We start from the raw sequence: 20108 nt of genomic DNA, 5'->3' as shown, positions 1-20108 counted from the left end.
TATATATACAACTCCGAAAACTCTAAAAAAACTTGACAAAAACTCGGTAAGAATACCAGTAGAACTCGAAGAAAACTCCGATGAAACTCGCAAAATGCTCTTGGAAAGCTCCACGAAAACTCGGTGAAAACGCCGACTGATCTCGACAGAAAATCCGCAAAAACACTGATAAAACTTGGGGGAAACTTTATAAGAACGCCAGCGAAACTCCAACAAAAATCCGTAACGATTCCAATTAAACACTAATGAACCACTATCGTCTTTATGTGTCACAACTGCACCAGTTGTGAAAATTTTAATGAAAAATATTTTCATTAACTCATTGAATTAAATTCTCTAATGAAAAAATTTTCCACTAAAAAATTTAATTTAATTGTGAATGGAAATATTTATCATTAAAAATATTTTTTTCATGATCAGTAAAAATTATTTAAATTAAAATATTAAATTTAATGGTCAATGGAAAAATAAAAAATTAAAATTTTTTTTTAATGATTAATGGAAATTTTCAAAATTAGATATTAAATTTAATCGTTAATCGAACTATTTTTCAACTTTCCGCTATGAAAATCAATGATTTTCAAAAAATCGGGAAGTTAGTAGTTGTACCCTGATTTTCGAAAATCTTCGAAAAAATTTTCCAAATAATTCAAAAAGAGTATTTTTTTAAAATAATTTATTCAATCAATGTCGGATTGTTATTGTAGTCGTAATTTAATTTATAGCTTTTGATTATCGGCGTCGATTGCTATGAAGAACGTCGAAATCCGTTAATTAGTTCGGTAGACATCGTTGTTGAAAAATATAAAACACTAGCAACCTGCAGTCACTATGTGACCACCCAGAATTGTCAACTATAAATAAATAAAATTTGCTAAATTACGTTTCGACTTTTGTTAAATTGCACTGTACTTTCTTAAATATTGATATTCTTAAATATTTAAGCTTACTCCGACATTACACTCATCAAGAGCTTTCATTTGAGTACCCACATCATTTTTTCATATATTTATATATGTTACATATATGTATATATGAAAAATATATAAAAATGCATGTGGGTACTCAAATGAAAGCTCTCGATGAGTATAACATCAGGATGAAGTTATATCTTGAAAAATGTCAATAGCAGCCCCTTTCAACTCCGTGTTATAGAAAATGAAACTATATTGTCCCGTCATCCAGAGAGCGCTAGTAGTATAGTTGCACGATTACCTATATACAAGATGCTTAGAATCTTAAAATAAAATTTAACAAATATCAGATAAATAATTTTAATTAATTATTAATATATTATAATATAATATTTAATTTGCAATAACAATGGTTATAATAATAATAATGATAACAAATAATCGAATATATATATATATATATATATATATATATATATATATATAAAGTATATCAGTAATAATAAATTATGATCAAAATGATAATAATTATCAACGATCACTGCAAATACATTATCATAATTAATTATAAATAATTGATATTAATAAATAATTAATAATTATTATATACATACGAACAATAATTATGCAAATAAATTATTTGTTCTTTTTACGGATATTAGAAAAATAAAAATTAGCAAATGAGAAGCTGAACGGTTGAAAAAATAACAATAATTAATTAAAATAATTCGTTTATTTTGAATATTCTTAAAGAAAGTTTCAGATTAATATAAAATTCAATACAGTATATTCTCATAATAATAATGAACTAGAACAAAATTTAGCCTGCTTTTTTTTCAACTAATTCTCTTTTTTATTACTCTTATTCATTTGGGATGCATATTGTTGCATTCTTAATCTCACATAATAAGTAATAGCAGATAGCAATAGTTCTCCTGCATGTTTATCACATGGAAATCTTAGAATATTACATGAAATTACTTCAGTCATAACATCTTCATACACATGGGGAGAATTGAAATATTTTATAAAAATGTTTTCAAGTTTTTTTATAAAAAAATAAAAATTGTGATTTAGATGCATAAAGAGTTCATTGGATTTTGAATTAAGTGGTATATTTTCATCATTAGTTAAGTCTACTGAACAGTCGAGAATACCGTTATGACATTTTTCACAAGAAGTACTTTTGTAAATACGTGAAACAACGACTTCCGTAGCATAATATAAAATGAAGTTCAAAGTTTCAGATTCATTATAGTTATGATCGTTAATTGTATTGATATAATTATCATCCAAATCATCTACTTGTACAGCTTGCTTCAATTTTTCTTGTAGTTTTTCAATAGTTTTAGAAGGTTCTGTTGGAGATTTGTGTGAATAGATATATTTAAGCTTAGATAAAGTAATGAGAGGTTCTTTCGAAATTATTGAACATTTTCCAGTTTTAGGAGATTTTAAAATGTTAAAAATAGAAAAAATCTTATAAATTTGAAGAAAAGTTGAGAATGTAGGATGATCGTTGGATCCGCTCGCTTGTCTTACCGTTCCGAAAAACCTCTACAAAAGATATTTAAGGAAAAAAAATAAGTATTAGCAACAAATATATTTTGTTTACCCAATTGCGACTACTTTTGATATTAAATCTGTAAGGGAGCATAATTAATGTATGATAATAATAAAAGGAAAATGCCTATTTTTGTCAGTATACATTTATTGCCTTAAACAAGCTCATTTACCAAAAAATTTTAATTACTCGAGTAATATTAAAAATAATCATTCGTAGTTGAATAAAAGATTGATAGTTTTGAAAGTATACATGATGGGAACATGAAATACTGAACGATTAATTTTCATTTAGGAATGATTTACACTAATAAAAATTTATAAAAATCAATTTTTAACGCTATCTCCTAGTAGCAATTAAGTAATAGGTCATTGTTTAAAAGTTTTAAATAAATTGTTTAATGCAATAAATTTCAATCTAAAAGTTATAAGAAAGTGAAAAAGTAAAGCATAGAAAATATTAAAGCATAATATTTATGATTATTAAGCTGAAGCGCTATTTTTTAGCTTACCGTCACTACTGTATAACTAATTATAATTTTCTACTATTAACACTCTTAAAATCGACCAAACCTCCAAAGAATCTTGATTAATTCTACCCGTTGGCACCGCAGGTAAACCGTATTTTTCAGACAATAGTCAAATAATATTCAAGGAAGATTGTAGCGTGACTCGTAATCCTTCGGCTGTTGGTTTAGTTAAAAAGGCAGCCTCAGGAATTTTCTTCTTTTTAACATTATCTTCCCAATCATTTAACTTCTGTAATGACATCTCAATAATCTAAAGTAATAAAACTATTTTGAGTAATAAATTAGAACTGTAAAATGTCAAAATATCACCAAATGTAAATTACTTTAAAATCTTCATCATTTGGCAAAACTCCTCGAATCTCGTGACGATTAAGGGCATCAAACATTTGGTTCATCCATGAACAAAATTCAGCCGTAGTTTCCCAAGAATCTGATTGTGGTTCACTAGCTGCATATCTTCGTAATGAATTTACTACTGACTGACTAAAAATCTAAAAGAAAGTTCTATAAATTTACCGAAAAATAATAAATAAAAAGATAAATATTAATCAAGTTACTTGAACAGCAAGCCTAACTCTCATTTTCGAAGAGCTATTTAAGACCAAATTCTCATTATTAATTTTGGGACACATTCGTAATTTACCAGGAAGTTGACTATCTTCTTCATACATGTCTTTGAAATGTTGCCATTCAATAAGAGGTTTGTCAGGATCCATCTAAATTAAAAAAAAAAAAAAAAATAAAAACCAATCACAAAATTCTTACAATCAAAACAATATTTTATACCTGATAACTTCCGATATTGTACAATCGATTTCTGATCGTCTTTATAAGATGCGGAGTATCTGAAAAAACAAAAATTTTACGATCTGCTTCACTCGGGTGTGAGAAATAATTTTTGAAATTTTCTTTTCGGCCACTCATTCCCATAATAGTCTAAAATTTTCTGTTTGTTGTCGCACCATCAGTAATAACGCCATGAATTTTTGCTCTAGATTTTTCTAATAAAATTATAGCTTTCACAATAAGTTGAGACAATACTTGGCCATTTACAGGTCCATGAGAACCAAACACAGCCACAGGTTGAGTGTAAGTATCATATATAGGTTGAAACATTAGCACTAATCCGTGATTTGCTTTGTCATTCATTGTTACTAATTTACTGCTTTCTTCTCCGAAGTCTTACAAGCCAACGTACGTAAGATTTTGAGAACGAACGTCTACACTTTCGCGACAGCTAATTTCATCGAGTAGCAAAAGTCCATGTTTATAAATTTCTTCTTTTTTATTCAAAAAATTGGAGAAAGCTTCGAAAAATTCAGAATCAAATCCACACTGTGTATTTATAATTGCGAGATTTCTAAAAACAAAAAGATAAAAAATTATTTTACATCGATAATAACATAGTTATTAAATAATTGTGGTGAATAAATCATCTTGTATAAAAAATCTGATAAAACATGCACAAATACATATTTTATGAGATTGCATCTATGCGATATTGATACAAAAATAACATATTACAAATAACTAACATAAATAAAATAAATATTATATTCTCATTGTACTAACACATGGCAACGGCAAAATATTATTATCGCGAATAAAATTATATCCTGACACAGACCGCATATACAGTAGCATACATAACATTAGCCAATTTTCAGAATATCGGCGGCCACTAGGTGTCTTACAGTGCGAAGCTTTTTGTATTTCCTGAACAACATCACATTGATTTTTAGCAACTTCATTGGAACGTAATTGATCAAGTACACCATCTTCAGATATACGGGACATTTTACTTTGGCAAAGTTTCAAATTTTGTCGTAATTTTTTATTTACCGATCGTAACTTTTTTTATTTGTTGTAAAGATCTATTTAATTTTTGCTTTAATCTTCTTACATAAATACATTCAGCGACATTTGAAACTATGCGTTTTTTTTATCTTGTGGCTTTGTAACTTGTAAGCTAATCTCTTGACGTTTTCGCTTTTTGAGCAAAGCTCTTTTCGCATTTTGACATGCATTACATTGCGAAGAATAACATAAAAGAGTGCATGATTTATGCTTAAGTACATTTCTTTTATCGATATATAATGGATCCTTTTTTTTCCGATTGGCGAATTTCAGAAATCACAATACCTTGACAAACTTTTAAAGAATTCAACTGGCGTAAATAATCTTCTAGTTCGCTAACACTGTCGATACTTTTCTTTACATTGATGTAAGATGAATTCACCAACGGTTTTTCCAATACACTGGTATGTAATTCTAAAGTTGAATCCACAATTACTTCTTTCAGATTATAACTATAAAATTTCCCATCTTCCATTTCGCACTCTAAATAAGAAAAGCTGATCAGAGACTTCCCATTATGGGTAATATGATTACGTGTCCATGATGCTGGCAGATCCATAGTATTTGTTAACAAGGTATTAAAATTAAAAGTTTCAAAACTGCTCTACCCTTAAGCTATCCGAGACACTGTCCGTAACTATCATTAAGTTACCTATTAAGACCCACTGAGTAATTCTTGTATATTGACAAATTTTAATGATGTATTTTTAGATGTTTTTAAATACGTAGACTCTAAGCTCCTACTTGATTGTATGAAGATTGTAGTCCGCCTGGCCAGGATTTTTCGATAATTTTCTATTTTTTCCGAAGATCGGTGTTTTTACTAATTAAAGAGTTCTATATTTCAAAGCCATTATCCCCGATCCAAATTGATGTTAGACTAATTTTTTTTAATTTTACAGTAAATTTTTATTTATTAAATTCTTTGAATTTTAATTTTTACTTATTATTTATTTTCACAACATTATTGTCGGTATGAGCACTCATACCGTCCTTGGGTGAATACATCTAACAATTAAAAATCTTTATTTTAATTTAAGATTAAGCAAAGATGTTATATTCTTTACTCAGTGAGACTTTTTTCGGCCACTGAAAAATTTTCCGAGTTATTATTTTTTCGGTGGCCAAATTTTTGGAGCTCGCCGATAGTGATGGTACGGAAAAAGGACCAAAAATATCGTTTTTGCGTCGACCTACGACACGTAAATGACGTCTCCGAGAAAGATGCATTCCCGATTCCTCAGGTTAATGCTTCACTAGACAAATTGCGAGGATCTAAGTATAAGAGCGTAATCGATTTAAAGAGCGGGTATTGGCAAATACCACTGGACAAAGAGAGTAAACCAATTACTGCCTTCACAATTCCCGGACGTGGCTTATTCCAATTCCGCGTGATGCCTTTCGGGTTACATTCAGCACCTGCGACATTTCAACGAGCCATGCACGAAGTCTTAGGAATCGATCTAGAACCGTACGTCGTAGTATATTTAGATGATATAATTGTACTCGGTGAAACTCTCGAGCACCACATAGAGATATTACGAAAGGTGCTAGAACGCCTCAGACCGCGAATTTGAAGATTAATCACGAGAAAAGTCGCTTCCTAGAAACGTCAGTTGTCTATCTCGGGCACGTTATCGACGAACATGGGATTCACACGGACCCAGAAAAGGTGAAAGCAATAAGCGAGATTGCTCCACCACGAACAACGAAAGAATTACGCCAGTTTTTGGGAATGGTCTCATGGTACCGACGATTCATCCCAAACTGTGCAGACCGAACTAAGCCACTCACTTCTTTACTCCAGAAAAAGAAACGGGTGCTAACTCCCCCGGATTTTAATAAGAAATTTACGCTGCAAACCGACGCGAGTAACAAAGGACTTGGCGCGGTGTTGACGCAGGAAGACGACGGTAAAGAACAAGTTATCGCGTACGCGAGCCGAGGGATGAATAAAGCGGAGCGAAATTACTCCGTGAGTGAGAAAGAGTGCCTAGCCGTCGTGTGGGCGATTCAGAAAATGAGGCCGTATCTCGAGGGTTATGAGTTTACGGTAATCACCGATCACCAGTCGTTGAAATGGTTACGGACGATGGAGAGTCCGAGCGGTAGAGTAGCTAGGTGGAATATGTATTTACAACAATACGATTTTAACGTCGTATATCGAAAGGGAAAATGGAACAAGGTGGCCGACGCTTTGTCACGCAGCCAACCGGAAAACGCCGTCATCGAAGAAGCCGATGATCATGAAGCCGAGCTCGTGATCGACGCTTTCATACTAGGAGATTCGTGGTACGAACGCGTTAAAAAGGGTGTTGAAAATGACCCACAGAAGTATCCAGAATACTGTTTAAAGAATGGTCTTTTGTACCGACACGCGTATCATAGTCTCGATTACACGGATCGAGGAGACGTTTGGAAGTTATGCATCCGAGATGCAGGCAGACGACAAGTTCTGCACGAGAATCACGACGCTCCGACCGGTGGACACGGAGGTATTGCAAAGACCATCGCGAGGATCTCACGTAGTTATTATTGGCCAAAAATGCGCGCTGAGATTACTGAATACGTCCGTCAATGTATCAAATGTCAGGAATTTAAGCCATCACAGCAACCCCCGTCTGCACCGATGGGTACTATACCGGCTACCAAACCCTGGGCGGTGGTATCAGCGGATATCATCGGCCCAAAACCTAGATCGTCCAGCGGAATGGCGTATATCGTGGTATTTCAAGACAAATACACAAAATGGGTCGAGGCACACCCATTACGCCATCAGAAGGCCGATGCGATTAGTAAGGTCCTAAAAGATAAAGTTTTACTGCGCTTTGGGCGATTCAACACGGTCATCACGGATAATGGAACCCCATTCGTAAGCAAAGAGTTCACTTCGCTATTACAAGGATTCCATATCCAACACGTGAAAACCCCACCATACTCACCTCAGTGCAACCCTGTAGAACGCACGAATCGCGTAATTGGGACAATGATTGCCCAACTCGTCGAAAAAAGTCAGAAAACGTGGGATAAAATGCTACCGGAATTGATGTTCGCGTATAACACAGCGAAACACGACGCAACGCAGTTCTCACCAGCGTATTTAAATTACGGACGCGAGATTATGCCACCTTTATCGGTAAGGGCATTGAGCGACGAAGGTACACACGAGCAACACGACCCGCATAAGGCGGCGAAATCTTTAAAAGAGACGATGGAATTAGTAAATATAAATCTAGCACAGGCATACGAGCAACAGGCTAAATAAGAAACGATAAGAAACGAGGATCGTGGCAACCTGAAGTCGGAGACTTGGTGAGTCGTAGAGAACACCACTTGTCTTTCGCAGGAGACAACTTTTCAGCCAAGCTGGCCAATAAGTTTTCCACGGGCTTCGTAGTCTCGAAAGTAGTAGGACCGTCGGTGTACGAACTAGAAAGGTGCCATTTCATGCTGACGCTCGACGCTGGCTTAGAGCGTCAAATGAGGTCACGTGGTATAATTTCGACTGGAACGCCATCTGAAATTAATGCAGCGTTAAAGTTAAATAAATACAGCGTCAAAGCTAAACATTGTTTAGCTTTTTAAATCGAGTATTATAGCAAGCAATCTTAACTAACATTATCAGCTGTTTACTAGTGTTTTGAAAAGTGCAATATGAACTACGAGGTAAATATTCAGCAGTATTTTATCGGTAACTTCAATGCATGATATAAAATATTTTCATCGATAAGAATAATTCGCCCTTTTTAAGCTAAGAATTTAATTAAGCAATTATTGAATAAATTATAGTAACTAATTTTTTTTATTTTTAGAAAATCCAAACTGTTTATACGTGCGGTCTCTGTGAGATCATTTGTGCTAAAATCCAAGGACATGTTTGTCTTGAAGGCTATGAGAAACTTTATGTGGATAATAATCATTATTTTTATCCAATGTTAGGTCAGTAATTTGTAATTAACATATAATAAACAAACGTATAATAGGTACGAGTAATTGTATTCATGTATTTCATAGATGATGGAGAGACAATCGTTCGTCGGTCTGCTCTTTCAGACGGTAGCGAGAAAGTCGTCAGCGATTCTACCTTAGTTAACAATGAGAACGCAAGTCCAAATTATCGTAAGTAATATGACAATTATCAATTAGTTGCAAAATTAATTAAATTTGTGTCAATAGCGGAAAACCGAGAGCCTATATTGAAACGAAGGAAAGGCCAACCAAAAAAACAATTACCAAAGCAGAAAAAATTAGATGAAGATGAAACAGAAATGCTCATAATGGAAGTGGAGCAAAGGATTCCACTGTGGAATTTTAATATTCCAATTGAAGAGCGCAGTAGGGAGACTGTGGCTGCTTTGTGGGAAGAAGTGTCGGAAGCATTGAATGGTAAAATATCTTTAAAATACTAAATAATATCTGCTTAGCATCAATTTTTGAGAACAATTAACAAAATTAATGTATTTAACGTCATAATCCATAGGAATTGTGAGTGCTGAAACCGCAAAAAAAAAATTTAAAAGCCTTCGGGACACTTACCGAAAAATTGTAAGTGCAGAACATCGTGCAAGTGGGTCAGCCAGAATAGATACTAAGCAGCAATGGAGATTTTACAAATGTTGTGAATTTCTCCGCGATTCATGTCTGTTGAAATCGTAAGTAAAAGGTATTTTAAATAGCACAAAAAAAATTAACTCCAAATATAATCATATTATATTATGTTAGTACAAGCAGTAATGTGGCTGAACAAACCGGTGGCCAAGATTCAGATGATGATGAGCCACTAAATAATCTTGAATCTGTTGACGAGAATGATCCTATGAATGACAGTATGATTGAAATTAGTAGCCAAATTTCAGGTATATAAAACAACGAAAATTACTATCTTAACATTACTGAAACTAACTTTAATTAATGTATAGGTTCAACACGCAGTAAATCAAATCGTAACCGGGTTAACAACTCTCAGGAAAGTCACTCGATGCAAGCTCTGAATCGAATCGCCGACATTATGTGTAAAGAAACTCAGCCATTAGTGCTGCCTGAAAAGCCAACCATGGATGCCATTGACTATTTTTTAAGTGGAGCTGGACATGAAATACGCAAATTGCCAGAATCTAAACAATTTGATACCTGCATGGAGATACTCAACCTCATCCATCGCCTACGACGGCAATATGCAGCTGATAATGAAAATTAGTAAAATTATTAAAGAACATTATTTTTTTATACGGGCCAAAAATACTCATAAGTACAATGTTAATTAAGAAAAGTTTATTTTTATATGTGCCAATAATAATGAATAAAATATTAATTGAACAAATTTATTTTATTATTTTCAAGAGCTATAACATTTACAATTACGGGTTTAAATATTTGAGTTATTGCAAAATATGTTTATTTACATAAATTAATCATATATTTATCGAAAATAATTATGTATAAAATGATTATAAAGCATAAATTTATTATACAACAAAAATTGATAATATGTTTATATAAAAGTTGAATTTCTGGTAATTAACTTTAGGATTTATTTAATATTTATATACAATTGTATTTTAAAGCAATGTACTTTCAAACTCGGTCATACTGCCAGTGAACAGCTCCTTCTGCGTTTACATAATCACAAAATTCATCTCTTATTTTTGTTGCAACACGACTGCTGTAGTTATTACCATAAGCTTTACCATTGTCTAAAGCTGAATTTTTTTCCTCTCTCCAAAGTCCAGGTTTGAATCCATCGGGTCCATAATTATCAACCATATGAGGTGGAATGTAAGTATTATTTTCATCATTGATCCTAAGCCAATTATGGAGAACTACAAGTGCTTGAACAGTTTTAATTGTATTTTCAACAGTCGATTCAATTGGTTTCTTTAAAATTCTCCATTGACTAACTAATATACCAAACGAATTTTCAATAGTTCTTCGAGCACGACTAAGACGATAGTTGAAAATATTTCGATTCTGATTGAGACCACCTCTTCCAGGATACGGTCGCAGTAAGTAGTTGGTTAATTGGAATGCCTCATCACCTACTAGCACGTAAGGTAGAGGCATTCCATCAGCAGTGAGCAACTCTGGTTTTGGAGTATTCATTTCATGTTGTTCGAACTTTTGACCCATTTCGGAGTCTCGGAAGATACCTCCATCGCTTCGTCGACCGTAAGCACCGATGTCTACAAAAGTAAATGAATAGTTAGCATCGCAGATTGCTAATAACACGATGCTATGATGATGCTTATAGTTATAATATGATGATCCACCATTATCAGGACACTGAAACAATTATTTAAAATTATTGTTATAGTAATTTTGTATCAAATCATAACTAACGATAAAAAAAATATTTCATACCTGTATTCTGATATGTTTACCGTCAATCGCACCGATACAATGTGGAAATTGCCATTGTTTATCAAATCCATCCGCAATTTTAAGCCAGTCAGTTGTTTTTAATGGATACGGCAATACTTTTTCTTTGAGAATATGCCAAAGAATGTGACATGTTTCGGTAATTATTTTGACTGCTGTTGATAAACCAACAAGATATTGATATGATATTGACGTTATACAATCTCCAGTGGCTAAGTATCTAATAACAGAAATTTTAATCAGTATAATTATTTTTAAACTATGAAAAATATTAGAAAAATCTAACCTCAGTGTCAATGCAAGTCGTGCTGGCGTCGAAATTATTTCTCTGACAACTTTCTGTTTACATATATGAGGACCTATTAAACACAACAATTCCTCAAATTGTGTTGGAGACATTCGAAAATAGTTTTCAAATTTATCGGAATATGAAGAGAGAGTAGGAAATACGGCTTCAAAAAAACCATGCTTACTCCGTAATTTAAAAATAGGATGAACCCAGAAACGTTTTTTACTATAATTTTTTTTCCTTGCAGTCTGTAATGATATTTCATTACATAAAAGAGCAGCTAAAATTCTTTTTTGTCGGATTTTTGTGATTTCATTTTGTCGAATTACTTTTTGACACTCATATAGCCACATTTCATATTTATTAGTTCCAGCCATTTCTTGTTTGCACTGACTTTGATTTCTTAATTTTTTAACTTAGAAATGTAACACGTTCATTAATATTGAATAATTGACAATTTATATTTATTTAACACACACTTTATATTTATAGGTTAACAGGCTATTGAGAGCTGGTATATTTTATTGTTTTTTTTTTCCGGCGTTTTGAAGCTTGACGCTGCTTGACGCTCCAATATTTGACGCTGCATTAATTTCAGATGGCGTTCCAGTCGAAATTATACCACGTGACCTCATTTGACGCTCTAAGCCAGCGTCGAGCGTCAGCATGAAATGGCACCTGAAAAGAACGAGAGAACGTATACAGCGCACAATAAGGATCTGAAACCTTGCCACGAGGGTAGTGAGCAGGTCAAAGATCATCGAGAACCCCCGGTTATTGAGCCAATTGAGACGACCGAGGAACCCGACGAGAATGCTCGCGTAACTCGATCGAGAACAAAGCGCGGGTTAGCGAAATTAGTTGTAGAGTCGTGGGCCCCGATCTGAAATTAGCCGAACGCGACGAAAAGAGTAAAAAGGTAAATTAAAATAATAAGTTCGTAGATTCACTGAACCTCTTTATTTTAATAACGCGGGTATGATAAAGTATGTTGAATGCCTATCAGTTTTAAGACATTTTGTTTCGACGATTTCGTAGACGATGGAGCCGTTGAAGATCAGCGAATTCCAAGGAGAAGTTCGACGCCTCGAGGAAGTTCTGAAGAACGACCCTCACGTCTCCACCACTACCATAATCGCAAGTCACGACGTTCGACGAGTTGAACAAAGCCAGACGGGTATATCAAAGGGAAAGGGACGATTTAGTTAAAAATACCCTAAGCGTCAAATACAGAACACTACGGAAAAAATACTCGACAGACATAAAGCGGACGAGGGAAAGCAGCTGGCGGGACTTCGTTAGGAAGAAAGGTAATCAAGAAAAGTGGGGTCCTATTTACAGAACCTGCGCAGAAAAAGTTAGAGTCAAAAGTGCAATGCGCACGCTAAATCGTAACGGAGCATCCACGGAAAACTTTAAGGAAACAGCCAGGTGTTTTCTCGAGACGCATATTGTAGACGATGACCAGGACAACGAAACCCCCGATCAGGAAAAGATTAGAGCCAACACAATTTTACTACCTGACACCGCGGACGCCGAACCGTTCACCCCGCGCGAATTGGACAAGGTCTTAAAAACACTGAAAAACAAGAAGGCCCCGGGGCCGGACTTGATAGAAAACGAGGTAGTTAAACGCGCAGGGGTTATCCTTCGCGAACAGTTTTTAGAGCTATATAATGCTTGCTTGGCGCTAGGAGCATTCCCAAAAGAGTGGAAGAAGGGGGCCATCATAATGTTAGTTAAAAGCACCGACAAAAACGCAAATGACCCTAAATCTTACCGGCCAATTTGCCTCCTTTCGGGTTTAGGTGAGGTGTTCGAGAAGCTCATAAAAGAGCGACTTACCACCACAGTCTTAGCGGAGGGGAACATTTCGAGCCGACAGTTTGGCTTCACAGCCAAAAAGTCGACGGAAGATGCAATTGTGGAGATGCGCCGATTGGTAGACTCTTCAGAGAAGAGACTGGTGGTCGGACTTCTCTTCGATATCTCTGGCGCTTTTGACAACGTGTGGTGGCCGTTGGTACTCGAGGGCCTCAAGGCCAGAGGCTGCCCTAGCAACATTTACGCGGTAATTCGGAATTACTTTGAGGACAGATCGGTCGCGCGGTCATGGGGTTTTGGTAGCGAGTCGAAAACGCCAACGCGAGGGTGCCCGCAAGGATCAGTGCTAGGACCATTATTTTGGAACATCATGTTCGACGATCTCCTTAAGAGACTCGAACTGACAGAACACGGGAATAAATTTGTTGCGTTTGCTGACGATTTGCTCGTCTTAGTAGAAGGCTCTTCGAGAAAAAAAATAGAGCATAATAGTCAAATAGTAGTAGATAATATACTGGAATGGTGCTGTTCCGCAAAGCTCGAGCTGTCGAAGTCGAAGACTGAAGCCATCTTCCTCAAGAACGAATTTGTACATCGCGGTCCACGTAAGGACAAAAAGAGCCCGTACCCCTATGAAGCAAAAGGACGACAAAGAAAGCCCAAATACGATAACAAACCGCCAAAAATAATGATAGGAGACTCCAAAGTCAAATTCAAATCGAGCGTTAGATACCTAGGGTTACACTTCGACGAGGGCCTCAAAGTGAAAAATCACATTAAAACAAGGCGCGCGAAACTAAGTAGGGTATTCGGGCGCATGCGGCGTATTGCGCGGGCAGAATGGGGATTGCGATACCCAGCTATGTCCACCATATACAAGGGTTTCTTTATGCCTGTCGTCACATATGCGGCGGCAGCTTGGAGTGACCGTTGCGATAGGGAGGACTGGAGACATCTTCGAGCACTTCAGCGTCAAGCGCTAATAACAACAACTACTGCCTACAGGACAGTTTCGCTTGAGGGGATTTGCGTAGTCGCGGGGGCAGTGCCCATTCAGCTCGTAATAGACGAACGGTGCGCGCGATACAGCCTCCGTATCGGCAAACAGGCTACCCTTGGAAACGTCACCGTGCAGCCAGATGCGGAGGATCGCCTTGTCACCCTTAGAACTGAAACCATACGTCGGTGGCAAGAACAATGGGATACATCAGAGAACGGCCGCGAAACTAAAGTCTTCTTTCCAGACGTAGCAGAGCGTCTAACAAACAAATGGATCAGCCCTAACTTCTGGCTGACCCAAATCCTAACCGGCCCCGGTTGCTTTAGAGAATACCAATACAAGTACGAACATACGGATAGTAAATTCTGCGACGAGTGTAGGGAGAATGGGTTAGGAGAAAGGGTCGACAACGTGGAGCACTTAATGCTTGAATGCCATGAGTACGAGCCTCAACGTGAGGTGCTCAAGGACATATGGGGTGGGAACGCGGAGTGGGCGAGCGTTGCGCGTGCGATTGCCACATCCCAAAGTAACTTTAAGCTTTTAAAAGGTTTCAGTAAAGTAGTAATGTGTTGCAAACTCCAAACCCAGCTAGCTAATGAAAACGCGACTAGGGACGAGACTCAACAGACATCCACCTAGGTAGAGTCGGAGCGCCTAGGCACAAGCGATATGCTCCACACAATTGTGAGGACAGTATAAAGCTTTGGATGACTGACGTAGAATAAGCTAGGGAAAATGTCCACAAATAACACAAGTGCCCGGGCACCCTACACACGCAAACACTTACACGTAAAATCAAACGTTACACACAACACATCACACAAACAACATGGTCTTCAATCGACTCCGCCTCCCCGTGGTCCCCGCTGGATACTGCTCATGTCCTGTGGGTACATCTCGATGTGCCTACGGGGAATGAGTTGCCAGAGGAGTCGATGAGAGTTGCACACACTTACAATTATACGCAACTCTTGCAGCTGTTCAATGAATGTGAATAAACACAAGAGAACGGCGGTTTTTCCTTGCCCGCGAACTGGGCTGTGTTCTCGTTATGGTGGGAGTAGGACAAATATACGTGCGTGTATAGCTCTTTCGAGCCCAGGAAACGGCCTCTTCGGAGGTAGGCGAAAGCCTCGCCATATATTCTTCTTCGACGAGTTCGACTCGCTCGACAACACTGCGAGAAAATGTTAGAGCTATTCGGCTCAGCCAGTCCAGGTCCACGCCAGTGGAAGGGCCTCGACAAACCAAACGAACAGACCAGACAAGAACCTAAGACGAAGAGACTTCAACGACCGGAGATCTCAATCGCAGAAAACCGAATGCTGCCCGGAAAGATCCGGATAGTACCAGTCCCCGAGCCGTACGATCCAACTAATCCTGGATTCGTATGGACTCGGCCGAGGAAGCTACAGCCACCGACGGAAACGGTGGAAGAAGAAGCACGCCTGTTAGAAGAGATCCTGATCACCAAGGAACCGGAGACCATTCACAGCGCCGTCCATTCGGATCTCCGAGACGAACAAAGTCCATGCCAAGGCAATCCCTTGACAATTACGACAGCGGTCACCTCGAAGGTGGCCTGTTTACCCAGTTGGGTTCGACACGACGACGCACCATTATTGATGGATTACCCGGATGAATTCGAAGACAAACCAGGAGATCTTTTCAAACGACCACGGAAACGACCGCCGCAGACGTTGGAGCAGTTGCTAGCAACTCTGACGCCACTAGACCAAGTTAGAAGTCAACCGTTCCTTCCACATCAGAAGAGACGCCGATTCAAGGCGTATGATCAAGAGCTACGACTATATCAGGTGGTTCAGACACGTAATCAGTCATCACCGACTATAGTATCGACGGGAACTACGGCTTACGACATGCTGGCCAATCTACAGGGCAGCTCGAGCCAGAAATGAAGGAGCAGAAAGAAAAAGGCAAAACGAAAAGTGGCAAACGAAGTTCACCACTTTTCTTTGTAAAGAAAGAGGGGTGTGAAGAAGGTATTATAAGCGGGGAGGCGGAGGGGTGTCGTGAGCAACGAGAGACGGGGCTCATCGACGGACCGAGCGAGCCATCGCTACCGCGACCGCGTCGACTGCCGTGCCACGGCATTTATGTATATAGGTTTAACTTTTGTCATGAGTTTAATTATTTTATTTATAGTTAATTATTATTATTACTATTGTAACTATTATTATGTTTAATTGTTTAGTTAAAAGTATTAATGAAAGATTATTGAAACAATTAATTTGACAAGTTTCGTTTACAACTTTATTATTTGTTTACGGCGATTATTATTAATAATAATAATCTGTATATGATTTTTTTTTTGTTTACAATTATTTCTTTGATTTAAAATTATTTCAAAGGACGACTATTAGAAAAAGGAATTTAGTAGTTTGCCATCGCGCGATAGATGGCGTCGACTGTTCGCTCGCGATAAAAATCGCCGAGCTGATATAAGCGAAACCGCGACGTGATAATTTTTGTTCTTTCAAAGAACAAAAATTTACTTTATCTGAAATAATTAATTGATTAAAATATTTTGAATAAATTCGAAATATCCAATTAATTATTTTTCTAAGTCCCAGGAAATTAAATTAGTATGGGAAATAATTTTGGTAAAATAATTATGTTTGTATGAAATTATTTTTCGACGTTGAAATTGTAGGAAAATGTAATTCGATTGAAATTGATGTAATCTGTTGAATCAATTGAATGAATCTGATATTTAATTTTGAAAATATATTTAAAAACTTATAAATTTTCGGGGATTTCCCGAAGTTCGACGGCAAGCGATAGGTGGCGATAATTCACCAATACTTTTCGCGTTTATTAATAATTTTTGGGTTGATAAAGCCCAAAAATTATCCGCCGTTGAGCAACCTTTCTCTGGGTTTAATTTACTTGTCTGGAGACTTCTGGCCAAGGAAATTAAAAGAGGGTTCTCTCTACCTGGTGCGGACTACCACAGGTAAGTGAACTTATCTACCTACGAGTAAAGGCGACTCTCCACCTGGAGGCTTTCAGCCAAAAGGTGGCAACCCCAGCCGAGTAGGTGAGGGAGAGGTGGATCCTATTCACTCTTCCTTTGGGAATCGCGAATTAGAGCCTGCGGGGCGGCGCTAGTCACCTGTCAGGAGCTGGGCACCAGAGGGCCGACGGAAGGGGAATTAGCGACGCGTTTTGAGAGGTACGACGGGCGAATGATTTTACCAACGACGGTAATGGAAATTGTAAACGCCGTGTATGTATGGGTTTATTTTGTTTAATCGCCGTTTTCTTGTGTAAAATGTTTAATGTTTTGTTTATTGAAATAAAGAGGTTTTGTTTTTGTTAATATTAATTAAATTTCCGAGTTTGATTAATTTAGAAATTACCCTCGTTAGAATCCTGGACTCCGGCGAGCTTAAAATCGAGCCGGGGGTAAAAATTGGTCAAAAAGTACCCGTTACAAACTATAAAAATATATTATTTTTTAATTTATTGACTATTAAAATCATTTCATATCCATGATAACCTCAAAGAGATTTATTTTCTCAGTTATTGTTATTATTTCTATTGACATAAAATTGAGGTTAAGAATTTTTCAATTAAAAAATAAATAACATTTCATTTATAATTGAAAAATTCTGAAATCATAAATGATTTTTATAGTCAGTAAATGACTGTGTTACTCTTGATTTTTTTATGAAAATGAAATTAGCTGACATTTAAAAATTTTTAGAAATTTTTTATTGAAAAAATTTCAATTGAACAATAAAAAAAAATTTCACATGTAAAAAACTTGAAAAACTATAAGTGAAATTTTTTAGAAATATATTAAAAGTAATTTAATTAATAAAAAAATCAAAAATTTTTAGACGTCTGCTAGCTAACTTCAGTGTCATTTTTTTTTGTGATTGATACTACAACAATATATTTAATACTTACAGGTTTTTCAAGTTGATAGATAAAAAAGAATTGTACGACACATAAGTATTTATTTATTTATAGACAATTGATTGGAAAATTTTTTATGAGAGTGGATTTTGCATCCTTAAGTGTTGATCAGCTGAATAATAAATTGAGGACAGAATTGATTGGAGATGAAGAATTATTACAAGTCTTCAAAGGTAAACTTTTCAGGATTTTTGTATCTACTGTCTACTAGTAGTTGTAAAGAGTGTCTCTAGACTAACTATTTCTTATAAGCCTATTCTAATTATTTATTTTGACATATAATTGATACTACAACAATATATTTAATACTTACAGGTTTTTCAAGTTGATAGATAAAAAAGAATTGTACGACACATAAGTATTCATTTATTTATAGACAATTGATTGGAAAATTTTTTATGAGAGTGGATTTTGCATCCTTAAGTGTTGATCAGCTGAATAATAAATTGAGGACAGAATTGATTGGAGATGAAGAATTATTACAAGTCTTCAAAGGTAAACTTTTCAGGATTTTTGTATCTACTGTCTACAAGTAGTTGTAAAGAGTGTCTCTAGACTAACTATTTCTTATAAGCCTATTCTAATTATTTATTTTGACATAACATAATCAAGTTGCAGGCATTAAATTGTTCCTTGTGTAACGAAAGAGTGCAAGGAGCATTGAATGGCTTAATAAGTTATCATCTTGTTTACATTCATGGGTTTTCACTAAATCGTAAAATAAGTAATGAAGGTTTCCGGTGTGGCCAAGATGGTTGTGGTCGTCGTTTTTGTCATTTTTTCACATTACGTCGTCATATAAGACAATATCATATAAATAATGATCAAAATATTGAAGATGAAGAAGATATGGGAAATGATGAAGCTGTTGATGAATTTCAGCCCGAAGGAATCAATGAACAAGATTATGAGGATCAGCCTTAAAGAATTAATCAAGTGTATAATGAAAATCAACATGTACAAGAACCACACTTTGAAAATAATAATAATGATAATATTAATAATAATAATAATGATGATGGCGATGATAACAATAATAATAATTGTGATAATAATATCAATGAAGGCTTTAACTTGCGTAAATATATAGTTCATATGGTCACAAGATTTCAATGCAAGCCTTCTATGACAACCAATTTGTTATGTCAAATCTTAGAAGAGTTTGAACAGCTTCTCTTTCAGCTGAGAGATCATTTTAAATATAATGTGGACCAATTTTTAACACACATGGATTAAACGATGATGAAGCTAAGACTGTGCTAGAGACATTCGAATTTGATAGTCCTTTTGATGGACTTAAAACCTTAGATGGGTTGGACATTCTCAATATGGACAAATTGAATCATTAAAATCGTTCAGTCATTATATAGAGCCAGTTGAAGTTCCTCTCGGTTATAGAATGGACAGTGTATTAGAAAGAAATAGTACAGTTTATAAGCCTAAACGAGTTTTAGAAACTTTCCAATATGTTCCTGTGATTCCTACTTTAACTCTAGTTTTGTCAAGTCCAGAAATTCGAGAGTCAGTTGAGTCTGAAGAAAAATCGCCTGCTGGAATTCTCGCTTCTTTTTTGGATGGAGATTTTGTTAACCATTATCCATTTTTCTCTCGGTATTCTCATGCTTTAAGGCTACAAGTATACTATGATGAATTGGAAACTACAAATCCTCTAGGTTCAAAAACTGGTATACACAAATTAGGATTATTTTACTACACAATCCAGAATTTACCATCACAAATAAATTCTGAACTGAGTTCTATACATGTCCTAGCTATGTGTACTGATGTGGATGTGAAGAAATACGGGT

General features: G+C 35.9%; 1 protein-coding gene across 1 annotated transcript; it reads right to left on the bottom strand.

Moving 5' to 3' along the window:
- Positions 1-10438: 10438 nt before the first annotated feature.
- On the bottom strand, positions 10439-11638 carry LOC123258843 (protein ALP1-like). Its single transcript, XM_044719126.1, has 3 exons — positions 11526-11638; positions 11222-11459; positions 10439-11143 (listed from the first exon to the last, which is right to left on the bottom strand). The coding sequence occupies exons 1-3, from the start codon at positions 11636-11638 to the stop codon at positions 10439-10441; spliced, it is 1056 nt and encodes a 351-aa protein (XP_044575061.1).
- Positions 11639-20108: the final 8470 nt, after the last annotated feature.

This window comes from Cotesia glomerata, linkage group LG1 (assembly GCF_020080835.1).
Source record: "Cotesia glomerata isolate CgM1 linkage group LG1, MPM_Cglom_v2.3, whole genome shotgun sequence".
Taxonomy (NCBI): Eukaryota; Metazoa; Arthropoda; class Insecta; order Hymenoptera; family Braconidae; genus Cotesia; species Cotesia glomerata.
Note: the sequence above shows the minus strand (reverse complement) of the source record. Positions and strands in the feature narration are given on the sequence as shown.

Coding starts and splice junctions, on each gene's coding strand:
- LOC123258843 (XM_044719126.1), bottom strand. CDS start 11,638: ATGTCTCCAACACAATTTGAGGAATTGTTGTGTTTAATAGGTCCTCAT. Junction 11,460..11,525: donor CGACTTGCATTGACACTGAG/GTTAGATTTTTC, acceptor TTCTGTTATTAG/ATACTTAGCCACTGGAGATT. Junction 11,144..11,221: donor GTAAACATATCAGAATACAG/GTATGAAATATT, acceptor TAATTGTTTCAG/TGTCCTGATAATGGTGGATC.